Raw genomic sequence first — 14,024 nt, 5'->3', positions numbered from 1 at the left:
TCAAGGAGAAACCAAGCCTGACCTCCTTGCCCACCAAAACCATCACCTATCCCTTGGACACACGTCCCTGGCTATTAAACAAGATTTACCCAGACTGCACTTTTGCACATCATGTCTGCGTGCCGACCTGCTTTCATAGCCGTCGTCCGCTGTGCTTTCTCTTCCTCCTGCATGTGTCTGCTGGTACGAGTTAAGTGAAGTGTGCTGGCAAAGATAGGGGCTTCAGGGGATGTAGGTAATGCTGAGTTAATCAGAGCCCATCGACTATCATTACACTGAATGGTAGTTATCCAGACGGTGGTGTGTGTGCGTGTGTGTGTGTGTGTGTCTGTCTGTTTGGTGGTGGGGAGGTGTCGCCATTCACCCACCTCCCCCCTTATTATGCTTATTACACAGACTTGTTGGGCCGTTTTTGCTCTGGGAACAGACTGTTGCTCTTTTTCACTTTAACCCTCCCCCCCTCTTCCCTTTATCCTTCTGATACCTCTCTCTCTCTCTCTTTCTCTCTCTCTCTCTCTCTCTTCCTCTGATCAATCCACCTCCCCCTCTTTATCCCCCACTCACTCGTCCCCTGAGGCGATGGGAGAGGGTGAGAGAGAAAGAGAGGGAGGGGAGAGAGACAGGACAGGCCTGCACTGTTGAAAACATTGTTTACGCCAAGCACAAAGCAGCATGTAATTTCTGCTCTAGGGGAGACACTCACAAGGGCCGGGGAAGGAGGGGAGAGCAGCAGCGGAGGGCGAGGGGACGGACAGAGACAGACGGGAAGTCGAGCAGAATTAAAAACCACAACAGGACTGTGATCGAATTAGCTGATGATAGAAAAGTCAACAAGCTGCGCTAAGGCCCACACGAGGCTCCGACATAAAAATAGACTACAACGGTAGAAAAACAAACAGCATCCCACGTGTCTAAAAGTAGTTTACATTGTTTATCACACAGAGACACCATCGTTGCAATGTAGTTGGAAGCCTATTTTCATGACATGCTGCTTGTGCCCATCTAAAAACTAATGCAGTGTAACTGTGAAGACCTGCAGGAAGCCAAACCAACTACGCAGCGTCGCCTCCGCCACTTTTTTGTTAGTCGCTCGTGAGCGGCGTCGCCTGTGAGCGAACGCTGTAAATAAGCAGCAGCCTACAGTGTTTTCTCCTTTAGTTTTTTACGTGACTTTGTGCCAAGCAGCACTTCATCTTTATTTGTATCTGTGACCGTGGAGGCGAGTGCCTTTTGAAAAAAGAAGGATCCCAGAAACTTAAGTAAGGAACTTATCCACAGCAGGTGAAGGCTAAAGCTCCTGCTCCGCCACTTTGACGTTGTCAGTTTTCTCTGCAAATCACTGCCAAGCCTCGGGGGGAAATGTAAATCTTTTTAAACTTTTGACCCCCTCCTCTTTTTTTTTTTTTTTATTATTATGTTACTAGGAGTTTCCCATAGAAAAAGAATGGTGCACTGTGCCCCGTTCAGTGGCTTTTCACAATATTGCTACAGCCTTCATATAGTATCTTCTACCATATGGAATCGACATGTGCCAGTGACAGTTCAACTTGACTCTCAAATAGGAACCGAATATTAAAACCTTGACAAGAGCAGGGTTTGATGCATTAGTTTAGATAGGTGGACTTTAAAAGATGTATGAATATGTGTATAAATATCTCTGATAAGATCACTGTGCTGCTGACACATCTGTCTGACCCTGGCTTGCTGGACAAGTAGGGAGCAAAGCCAACTCATATTTTCAGAGCGCTTGGCTGCACACACACACACAGTTAATACACTGACTGTTGAAATGCATAGTTGGAAGAGGACAACATACAACTTTGCGTAATCCTAGCTACGGTAACTGAAGCTGTGTTTAGAGCACATGGTCACCCATTCTTTCTCCATGCCCCCCCCCCCCCACTCCCCACTCCTCCTCCTGCGCCGTCATACGGGCAGACGGTCTTTGAAGAGCATTTGAACTCACTTCAAAAGAGAAGAAAGAGATTCTTTGAGTGCCTGTGTTTAGCTGCCCACCACACTGGCCTTACACACACACACACATACACACACCTCTCCCATATCCTGACTCTATAACTGCCATCTCATTCAGGCAAACTCAAACACATGTATGCCCCCCCCCACACACACACACCCAAAGCGTACCATCCAGTAAGATGCAGCTTTATCCCGCTTCTCTGTTTAACCAAAAGAGTAGATTGAACAATCAATGCAAGTATGGATTTAGGCAAAGCCTTCAGGGAAACAGAGGGGAGGCTTTCTATCAACTCAGTTGTTACTGTGTGTGATTCTAGGCCAAGGATTAAGGCTACGATTACACAGACCTGCTGTGATCCAAAACATTATGATCAAAGAAGAGAGACGGAAACACGGGAGTGCAGCAACTCAGCTCAATGGCAGTGAATGAACATGGACATTTCAAAACAGCACCTCAGTAATATATAAAGACATTTACAGGAAAGTACCACAGGGTCAAGATTTATTAGTGTGTGTTTTACTCTGGTGTCAGCACATTGTCTGATGTTTGGCTGCAGTATCAAAACTTTTTTCTATTGTCTTACTTTAACTAATATAAACCCTTTTTTTCCCCACCCGAATCCTTCTATTTGTTAATTTAACACAACAAAGTCAAATGTCAGACAAAGCAATCTCACAAAAACGTATAAAAGGAAAAGTACTGTTTATTGCAAATTTAATTTGAAAAAGTTCACTTTTATAGCTCTTTCTGCCGGCTCTATTGGATATAATGTTGTAGCGTAGCGTCACAGTGATTGTGAAGATCCCAGAACACAGGAATGTCGCTAAAAGTGGTTTTAACAGGACGACAAAGCTGAGCAGTCAGGTGATTGTTCAGGTGTCACATACCTTTGGCTTTCCTATGGGTTTGTTTACAGCTTATACAGTCATGTTTGTCGCTCTAATACCTGAGAAATGACTTCATGGAGTAAATTGTTTCCAGAACTGCTATGAACATAATACTCCATGAACAGTAATATCAAACCTGACGAATCATACGATGCTACTTTTTCAACAAGACTTTTTGGGGTGACTAAATGTATTCAGTCACTATTAAGACCAACTTTCTGCACAATGTAACCTATAATATGATATGTGTACAAGCTCATCAATCCATCTCTGTATCACTCACACGCATCAACGCTAAAAATGAATTAGTGAATTGAACCGACCCGCTGGTGTGTGCGTGCACAGCCTGTGCTTTGCCTATTGTTGGGCTGTAAATAGGCGCTGACTGTGACAGGAAGTTGGGATTACAATACTCCCCATGAGCCCCGTGTTTATTTTCTACCTCTTTCGTCAGCATTGGCTGTTACACACACACATACACACGCACATCCCAGCCAGATCCTCCTCTACGTACACACACCAGCTGCTCACACTCAGGTGTGTGCGTGTGTTCAAGTTGCACACGTGAGAGTGCTTTGTGTAAAAGCCGGGTTTGATGAGTGTTTACAGTCTCAAAAAGGAAATAAAATGTGTTTGTGTAGGGATGTGGACTGCGGGTATGATTAAGCAAGGTGTCACATGCTGCCTCTGTGTGTGTGTGTGTGTGTGAGTGTGTTTGTTGTGACTTGGGGGAGGGAATGGAATATATGTGTGTTTGTATGTGAAGAAGAGGATCTGGTCAGGGTCCGATTGGACTGGTCACATGCTTTGTGGGTGCAAATATGTACTCGAGCACAATCTGGCGTGTGTGCGTATGTGTGCGCAGCTCGTGTGCATCCCTCCCTCATAGAAAATAAAGGCCTCATTCAGTCAGGGACAATGACACACACACACACACATACACACAGGCTCATGCACACTTACACATACATGCTGCAGATAGAGACAATGGAAAGACAATGCACACAAACATAGGTTGAGCACAAAGTCATACAGTGGTACTGTCCCTGGGTGCTCCCTCTGCACTTTCTCTTGGGCCCTGGGTGTTTCCATACAATGCACCGCTACACAGAGAGAGAGAGAGAGAGAGAGAGAGAGAGAGAGAGAGAGAGAGAGAGAGAGAGAGAGAGAGAGAGAGAGAGAGGCCTTCGGACCTCTAAACAGGCCCAGCCAGCTCAGTGAGTAATGCTGTGTGCATATGCAGCACTATTTCCTGTTGCATGTAGTGTGGATGTGGCCAACGAGGTTAATTGTTAAGTGCACATCAGAGCCAGCGTCAGTGCAGCAGGTTAAAATGGCTGCAGAATATCAGGGTGAGTGAACATAATCATACTCTGGGATCTTGTGTAGGTTCAGCAGAGAATAAAACAGTTTAAACTATTTAAACAGCTTCACAGTTCCCAGGAATCTTCACTCTTTTTTTCCCCTGTGTTTTTCTGTGGTGGCAATCTTCCAGCTGTGGCAGCCCATCACAGCTCAATGAAAGTTGGAAATGAAGCAAACACTCCAAACATGTGTGCAGGCAAGCATGCATGGGCGAGCGTCTGTGTGTGTACAATGGTGCGTTTGTGTGTATGCGCACATGTGCTGTGTTTTTAATCTTTGCCAGCTGTGCATGGCAGTTTCCCCCCACTGACCTCTGACCGCCATGTTGGAGCCGACGTGGACTCCTGACTGTGAGGACGGGGTGGGCGGAGGTCCGCGAAAGCTGGGACCTCTTAGCGTGATTAGGCTCATTAAGGCAACACTCTGCGAGGACTGATTGGCAACAGGCGTAATTTCCCCCGGCCTCCTTTGCCGATCAGCACAGGTCTGGTTTATGAGAGCGAGCTGGTGGTGGCACGGGGCAACCTGAGGAGAGGCTCTACCTCCTTGTCCAACAACATGAGCCCTCTTTATTTAAAATGCAGCTCAGGGTCTAAGATTGTATCCTGCCTATCGTTCATTACTCACACTAAAACTGCCAAACTGCAATGACCCTCAAAGCTGAAAGTGGGTGATGACTGGAAAAGAGCTGAATTTGCATCAACACGGCAACACACGTGTGTCAACTCTCTGTGTATGACTTTAGTTGGTTGTGTTTCTTTGAACAAATCAATTAGTAATGAATTAAAAAAACAACACCAGGAAGTGACAGTCCTCTCTTTTTCATTATCCAGCAGCAGCTCCACGTGCACAGTGACGCGCACACATTTGCACATGAACACACACTTGCACAGTTTGAGTGTAATCCTCTCAACAGGAGTGGGAATTTCACAGCGGCCGTGGGAGCGGGAGGGCAAGATGACGCATGGACCGAGGCTGTGTCCCCTCGACGGAAAGCCGACACACACACACACAGGCACAGACACACACAGACACACACACACACACACATGCACACCACCGGTCTTGATGAAGGGAATTTCCAGCATGTGCGCGGCAGACAGGGAAGAATAGGATCATAGAGGTAAAAATAATAATTACAAAGGCTAAGTGATAAAAAGAACACTTCAAAACAGACAGGCCTTTTCAAGTACAAGAGCATGTGTGTGTGTGTGTGCTAATAGCCACATGCTGACTGTGGTCTCCATTATTAGCAGACTCCAGGTTTTCTCCATATGAGGCGCCTGCGATCCAACAGTTTGCTACATATGGGCACCGTTACTGAGCACATGTGTGTTTGCATGCCTCTTTTATAACTTCATTAATCTTGAGTGTCATTAATCCTCTCGCCCCATTACTATTGATGCACATCTTGAGAGGCTTCATTTCAGTGTCTCTCTTGCAACGAGGTGGACTGACGACGGCTCTGGTGTCAAATCAGGCGACGGCGTCGGCGTGTGCGTCGGGTGTGTTGCTTGTTTTGTCGACCGTCGTCCTGGCTCTGAACCTGGAGTGGCCCGGTTCAGTTTATAGACACGGAGGAGGGAGATGACCTGGCTGGACGAGGCTAAATGAGGACACACAACGGTGCCAGAGGGGAAAACCCTTTGTAGAAAACCTGTTGATAATCAGGTTCTCAGGCCGGTCCATCAGAGGGCACTAAGACCCGCTATATATAAGCACTTACTGCAGCCTAAGCTCCAAATCTGTGACAGCTCTAGAGGATGGACATGCTATAAATACATAGCCTGACCACAAGTGTCCCCATCCACATTGTGTTTCTCTCTAATTCAGAAATTCCAAGTCTGAATGTAGCACATGAAGGGACATATTAGTAGTCAATGTTAATTCCCTCTGCGCCCATAGGATCCCATCTGTAACGGACGTTATCTTAATCTCACCGCCGTAAATGAGCATACATAAGCCCTCCCACCCCTAAATTAAGTAAGGCAATGCATTTACCTCGCTCAATGGCCTATGTGGCTTTCTTTAAAGGACTTATGGAGCCTAATCGTGGCCTTGTTTGAGTGTAAAGAATAAACTGGCAACTAAGTCGATGAGATGTTCCCACAACTGAGAAGAGTTCCCCTGGGATACTCCGACGGCCTTCATGATGAAACTTTCATGTGCCGAGGGATGTCACTGTTATGGCCCCAGAACCGATTACATGCATCGTTCTGTAATCAGAAATATTGTAAACTAATGTGTGGTTATGAAAACCAAAACCACAAACACAATAGAAAGCATCTGTTGTGTAGCTCAGATTTGATCTGTTTTTATGGGATTTTTCTCCATCGCAATACCCTATTTTGTTGATCTTAAAGCAATTTCCTTTACTGACATGTCAGTTCAATTTGATTTACCTCATACTTAAGAAACCCTGATTGGAGGGTCAGGAGAGCAGCTGTAGAAAAGGCGTCTAAAGCAAGGCATAACATTTGTACATGATGGTGAGTGATGTCAAAAATACCTGACTGATTGGATCCTGATCCATGGTCACTCATACAACATAAATGACGAGCAGATAATATTGCACGAGTCATATTTTCATGTAATATTTACAATTTAAAGCTGGTCACTCCCAAAACTGTGTCAGATCACGGTCGTAACATGCTAATGAGCTTGGCTGAGTTAGGATATAAGTTAAACCAATAGGTGTAAAGGTGAGACCGGCCAAAACGGGATCGGTGTTGTAACTCTACTTGGAGCATAACAGTAGCTAAACTTGTCCAGGTCAATACCATGTGAAGGCATGTGGCTAGGGGTCAGTCTTGCAAACAGCATTATAGACTTGGTTAAGTGCTATTAGTGCCCGGGCAGGCAGGCAGGCATGACTAAAATGGAACGTCTGGGTGAAACAGAGCCAGAGAGCCAACGCTGCGGTGTCTGTGGGTCTGAATGAAATGCCTCCAGCAGGTCGGTGCTGTAACTGGAATCAGCTTCCAGGGTCACAGGTGGTATTCTCAGTTTAGATTACAGCTGGTTTCTTTACAATGACAGGAGGCCTTAAAGGCGTCCGTGTGGTTTTAAGAGTTGTAAGTAACCTCATTCACTAAACATCAGCCGGAGCTAGAAACCCACCTCTCTGATCACTCAACCTGTGCATACATCCTTTTCACATATAGACACCACATTGCCACTGTGGAGGAGATTGCAGTGCGCCTGGCTTAATTGTAAAGTACTTTGAGAGTGGCACTTCAGGGCTTCACGAACGCAGGTGAGGGTTAACTTAGAATGTAAACAGGTGGATGGATCTGCCTTCAGACTCCTCTTCACTTCAGCAGCTCAGTGAAAACACTGCTGGCTGTTGCACCTTGGCCTTGCAGAGCCATTTCACTTCTTCAGAGAAAGGAAAGTTTGGCTCCCTGGTGGCACATGGGTCCAAGCATCAACTACAGATTGGCCGTTTTGTGGGTCGTGTACAGTTAGGGACCTTTTCTACTTCTTGTTCCTCATCATTCTCTTGCTTTATATTCTTTATCTCTACACTGTTGACCATTTACTGAAGGTACAAAAAAACAACATCATTCAAGCAGTTCCCTTTCACTTCAAGCTCTTTTTGATTCATCAGAAAAAGGAGCAAACAGTCCCTGTCCATAAGGTGAAGGCCAGTGCTACTGATGTCCCTAGATAGGGAAACGTACGTAGCCGTTATTGCTCTGTTTGTGTCTGCTGCCCATGTGATGACGCACTACGACTACAGGTCCATATAATGATGTTGGATGAGTGGCTACGAGCTCTCTCATCGGGCCTGGTTTCAGAGAAGACCTGGCCTCTTTTCTAACCTCTAAAGAAGCTGATTCATAAAAGGTCTTTGACTCACTCGCAGCTTATGTGCTGGGCCCCACAGCGAGCAAAGCTAACTATGAATGAATACACACTCCCACATGCAGATAAACAAAGAAACAAGTATATTCATCAGGTTTCTCTGTCATCATCATACCTCAGCGCCCTGCTCAGTTTATCGTAGTTCATTTGGGGTTTACACTTCCTGGCCCCCCACAGTCGGGCCACCTCGTCTGGGTCCTTGATGACAAACTCGCCGTAGTCCCCCTGCCAGGCGATGACGTCATGATACTCCTCTTTCCTGAGCAGCTCCAGGATGAAGTGCCACAGCTGGATTTGCCTGGACCCGGGGCTCGACTCGGGCTTGTAGGCCCAGTCTGGGAAGGCGAACCCTGAACCAGAGAGATAGAGAGAGCGGAGGGTTAGAGAGGCAGGAGCGGTAAACTAAACACACTTCATGTCTATTCATTTGAAAATGCATATTTTCGGGAAGTGATTGAACCGAGGTGAGGCGTTTTTTGTCTCTGAAGACAAATCCAGCCCATAGAAAACTGCTTCAAAAGGAAGGGAGGAGGAGAAAAGGCACAGATAGGATTACAATTAAGAGTCAGAGGTTGTAGCTGTTTCATGTGAGAGTTCAAAAAGCAAAAAGAGGGTTTGAAGTGTCTAGTCAAGTATGAGTCACATACAGAAGTTAGTCAGTGTGTTCTCCGTCATATTGCACATAGTTGTTTTCACTCCCAACCCCAACACTGTCTTTGCATTTCTCTTTCATTCCACAGTCGGTCTTTGAACAATTTTTGTGGGTTATTCACAAGCACTTTCTCTTTTGTCGGACGGATTGACACTGTGGCGAGAAAGAGGAAGTTAAAGAGAAGACGGAGTGAATAAGCTTAATAGATCCTGCAAACAATAGCAGAAGAGGCACTGTAACATGCCCTGACGTGTTTAATTGTCTTGATCTTACAAGACCATCTAGGTGCCCAGAAAGTGTTGGCCAAAAAAGTGCTGGCGTGCTTTACACCTCAGTGAAACAAAGCCCTGTTCTTCACTCACTGAAAAGTGTTGAAATTAAATGCTTTTGTCATGCATACTTGCCTTTATATTCCCACATAATAAAACAAAGAAACAGCAAAAAAAAGAAGAAGCTTATTCTACCAATGTCCTCTAAAATGCCCTGGACAATCTGATTGGTGGCTGTTTGACATGGTATTTATAAGATGACTGCAATGATACTTCAATAGACCTAAGAGCCTTCATCCGTCTCACAGGTGTCTTTACTCAATCTTTCAACCTATGTAAATAGAAAAGCACGCAGCATCACCGTGTGCTCCACACTGGACACTGACAAGAAAAAGAAGAGAGAACAGTTTTCTGAGGAGATATAATAATAAAAGCATGCTCAAGGTAAAGGCTATAACGGCATTGCCAAGCAGCTGCTTAGATTATTAGGACTGTAGACTCTAGGTAATTTACATGGAAGTGACTAAAAAATAAAACTTTACCACAGTTTGAATGGAGTAGAAGTTCAGATGATAGAAAAAAAGAACAAGGAAAACTGACACAGAGTGACATCCACAGATCTGCATACAACATTGTTTATTTGCACACAATGACCATTTCTCAATGAAAGCGGGCTCCACAGAGAAAGGAAGGAACCACTTTCAACTAAGAATAAAAGAAAAGTTTGCTAAAATGCATCTTGAGAAGTTGCTATGCAGAAATAAATGTCTTCCAGAGTGATAAAAAAGCCCTTTTTTTGTAAGTCACATCAGCTGCCTTGAATCTGTACAGCGCAGAATGAAATGAGTCACAGGTCACTGTTCCTGCAACAGTATAATCACTCCAAACATATATCCAAAGCACCAACGAATGGATGAGAAGGAAAAGTTGAACTGTTCCCAAGTGGCCTGCTTTAAGTCCCGATCATAGTCCAAGTGAGAAGAACTGAAACTCATAAGTGGGAGAAATGCAACCATCAAACCCTGAGGTGAATATGGCAAGTTCCTGAAGAATGCTACATTATTATGCACTACTTTGTCCATTTTATTTCACTTCAAACAATATCTTACACTGAAAATGAAAAGCAATATGTCTGCTTTATTTTACTTACTTTTGTTTTGTTTTACATTCATTTTCTTTTTTATGAAAGTAGGCCTATACCAACAACATACAGGCCACATTCTTCTACTGTCATTAGGTCACCACCTCAGCACAGAAGCTATTCACAGGAAACGCACACGCACACTGAAACTATAACGGCACAAGTTGTAGAGTTAGTGGGCTTCGTGGAACAGTTGGGGCACATGAAAAAACCTTTCCACCTCTCCTCCACCTCTTTCCTCTCATGCAGTCACTCTTTCCTATGACCGGAGGAAAACAACATGGCCAGTCATCTCTCCTGTCTATCCCTCCATCTCTCTCTCCACCCGCCACTCGAAGGAAACGCAGAGTAAGAGACACAGAATGAGACTGTGGGCGTGGGTATATGACTTGTTTGTGTGAGCATGTGTGCGCCCAAATGTACAAGTTTTTCAAAGAGTTTACGTGCCAGTGCGCATGTTTGAAAATGTTTGTGCAAGTCTCCCACTAACATTCTGTTGCCTGGGTGGTCAAGAAAATCTGACACGACGACCGAGCAAAAAACAGTGTAATATTCAGCCAGATATAGCCTGGGCTGGATTTTTATTTTGTCCACAATCATCTTCAGAGCACTAATAAATGCACAAGTGAGGAGATGAGTCACCAAAGGAAATGGCATCCACCCTGCTAACGTGTCGCTGTACAGGACATTTAATACCTGTCAGTTCCGCTGATGTTACTTTATAACTTTAAGTGCAAATAATACAAAGCGTCGCATTACACTGAATAACCAGAAGGCTGAAATTAACTCATTGATGCAATGCAATGCAATACAATACAATAAAATGCAGCCTCACAGTTTTTAATGTGCATGTGTATTTAGACCTGTGGAGGATTAATATTACAAAAACCTTGATATAATGCAATCAACCAAAACAATTTAATCTACACTTCAAAAAAAGACAGGTGTGACACTGTCAATGTTGATTAAAAAGGAATTTAGTATTAACGACAGGGATATCGTTCTACAATGCACAGGAGTTTACTGTTTTGCACTTTAATGGTTAACTTAACTGTTATATCCTACTTTGAAATGACATGCAAGTCGTTCTGTTTAAGGCTACTGAGCCCAGTGCCTGCAATGTGTTTAACTGCACAGCATACAAATGGCAGCAGAGGAAATGAGAAGGGCTGGGCTGGGCTGGAGATTGGGAAACAAACAGGCCCAAATCATCAGATTATGGACGTGCAGGCCAGTCAATGGATTTGCTGGATGACAGCCTGAGGCGGAGATAGATAGCCCTGATAATCTCTGCCGCACTAGCCGCCTCTTACCGTTTAGTCACTGTTGCGTAACACTAAATAATGTTGATAGCGACATCTGCCAGATTCTGTATCTATGAATCTGTACATTGAGTGTTGCTACTAGAGCCACTCATCAACATTCAGTTTACCTCTTTGCTAATTTGCCTCTAGTGTTGTGTTAAGGGACAGAGCAGGGACAGGTTTGTTTTTAGTTTTAAGTTAAAAATAGGCTGAAAGGAAAGTTATCCTCCAGTCTTCTTACTCATTAAAAACGTAGGCTACCAACTATTCCTCCTCGCCACCGTTTCTTGGTTTCCCTCCACAGCGATGTGTTTTGCGAGGCACGGTCAATGAATCACTCAGTTGTCCCACGTCCTCTGAAGACGTTTTCTGATTCAAAATTAAGATTTCTGATTATCACTCAAACTATGCGTTAGATTGCCTACACGTTTTCCATCTCCAAAATCCAGACAGGATTTTTTTTTTTTTTTATTCAGCATCGACTATTATGCAGATAGCAGCAGGTGGGCCATAGCAGTCAACAAACAGGCTGTACAGGCAGCTCAGCTACTTTACTGAAATTATTGTGGCTTATAACAAACATCACAAATGTGTGAAATGACCATGGGTGTAAAAAAAAAAAAAAACCTGCATAAACAGTTGTCTGTGTAACTTCTCAGACTTTCCAGACATGCATATGTAGGTAGCAGTTAGCATGCAAATGAAACAACACTCACTGTCATTTCATTTCCTTTTTCTCTTCCCACCCCCCCACCTCCACCTCCACCTCCTCTTTGTCTCTCAAACATTCAAACAGACACTTGTGGCATGAGCGAACCTGAATGAACTATAATCACAGAAGAACACACCGGGGTCTCTTATAAACACACCGGCCCAGCTGAGCATGCACCTCACCCCCCTACACACACACACACACTCCTGCTGCAGTGCACAATGTTGAGATGTCTCAAAACTGGAAAAAATAAAACTGATGTGTGTCAAATCCAGTCAAGAGGTCGCTGGTCAAATTCCCAATGTGAGATGAATAAATGAGTCATGCTGACCGGACCTTAACTGTTGACCCTCTGTTGAGCTGGCAACTGCTCCACTGACGCTGCTCCGCGGCCAACAGTCGATGACTGTTTTGCACTGGGAGTTTATACCGGGTGTGTGTGACTGTCTGCATGTAAATGAGCAAGCAAAGCTCATCAAACGGACATGGGGAAGATATTATTAAATAAAAGAGAGAACATTACCAGCTTTTAAGCTTCTATTATTTGTGCAGCTACTGACTTTGTGTGCATGGGTATTTCTGTAAAGACGCATCTGTAATGATCTTTTTGACTTTGGCACAGACCACAGAGGACATTATACACACACATCATATTTCAGGTCAGTGAGTGTAATGGATCTCCTGTAAATACTTGGAGGACCAGCAGCCGCGCTGTGGGTGTGAACGGAGGCAAGAGGACATTCTCCACCTGAAATGACTCATGAGTCACTGTCATCGGCCAAGCTGCATACCAACGAGACTATGTAGACCACCAGAGGCACAAGTGTGGTGCACAGGTGTGTGCGTGCGTGTGTACTGTACATATGCATGTCATGGTGACGGGTACTTTGTGTATCTCATCAGTTTACCTGTCAAAACCTTCACATCAAAGAGACCACACTGCGCAGACTGAGATTGGGGACAATGCTACAGCAAGTTTGGTGACCGCTCGTGTGTGTGTGTGAGAGAGAAAGAGAGAGAGAGAGAGAGAGAGAGAGAGAGAGAGAGCAAGAGGGAGAGAGAGAGATGGTAGGGATTATGTTCAGAGGAATGCTGAGAGCAAGAACAGGTGTCTTTGTCCTTCTCTCCACCCAGAGTCCAACCCAGGCTGAGCTGTCCTGACTCACACTGGATCAGTTATCACACACACACACACACACACACAGACACGTTTAATCAGCCTCGTGCACCCAACGGGAGAATTTTCATACGGGAATTTTTTCGGAATTTGTGTGTGTGAAGACAAAGATGAGAGAGACAGAGTGGAGAAGAGCCTGCAGATCCATGACCTAACGTCCCCCCCCCCCCCACACACACACACACACCACCACACTTAACCTCTCTGACCTCGACTCTCCCTCTCTTTGGCTCCTTTCCTCTGTCACGCCCCTCCCTCCCAGGAGAGACACCAGATAGCCATTACAGCATGCACAGGCCTCACACACTCTCTCTTACACACACACGCACACACACATATACATACACATAGACAGACTCGGCATCAATAATGTAGCTGGTGTGGAGGGTTGACGATAGGGGTGCGCCTAATCTCTGCCCTGGGACACTCGAGAGAGTGCAAGTGCGTCAAGAACTGTGTGTGTGTGTGTGTGTGTGTGCGAGTTGGGACAAGTGAGGGGCAGGTGGTAGAAAGTGATGCTGAGGGGACGAAGAGGAGGAGGAGGACGATGGGAGAGAGGGAGGGAGGAGGGGGAGGCAGGGTGGTGTGAAAGAGAAGACGGCAAGACGAGATGGGGTGAGCACTAGGACATGCGGAGAACAGAGAAAGGAAAGTAGGAGAAAGAGAGACGGG

At 45.1% G+C, this 14,024-nt stretch overlaps 1 protein-coding gene across 1 annotated transcript in view; it reads right to left on the bottom strand.

The window, feature by feature from the left end:
• Positions 1 to 14,024, bottom strand: part of erfl3 (Ets2 repressor factor like 3) — a 46,437-nt gene that overhangs the window by 5,029 nt on the left and 27,384 nt on the right. Inside the window, exon 2 of the mRNA XM_083989840.1 lies at positions 8,213 to 8,447. Coding sequence (XP_083845966.1) covers positions 8,213 to 8,447 — 235 coding nt within the window. The remainder of the gene's footprint in view (positions 1 to 8,212; positions 8,448 to 14,024) is intronic.

This window comes from Trachurus trachurus (genome assembly GCF_905171665.1).
Source record: "Trachurus trachurus genome assembly, chromosome: 16".
Taxonomy (NCBI): Eukaryota; Metazoa; Chordata; class Actinopteri; order Carangiformes; family Carangidae; genus Trachurus; species Trachurus trachurus.
Note: the sequence above shows the minus strand (reverse complement) of the source record. Positions and strands in the feature narration are given on the sequence as shown.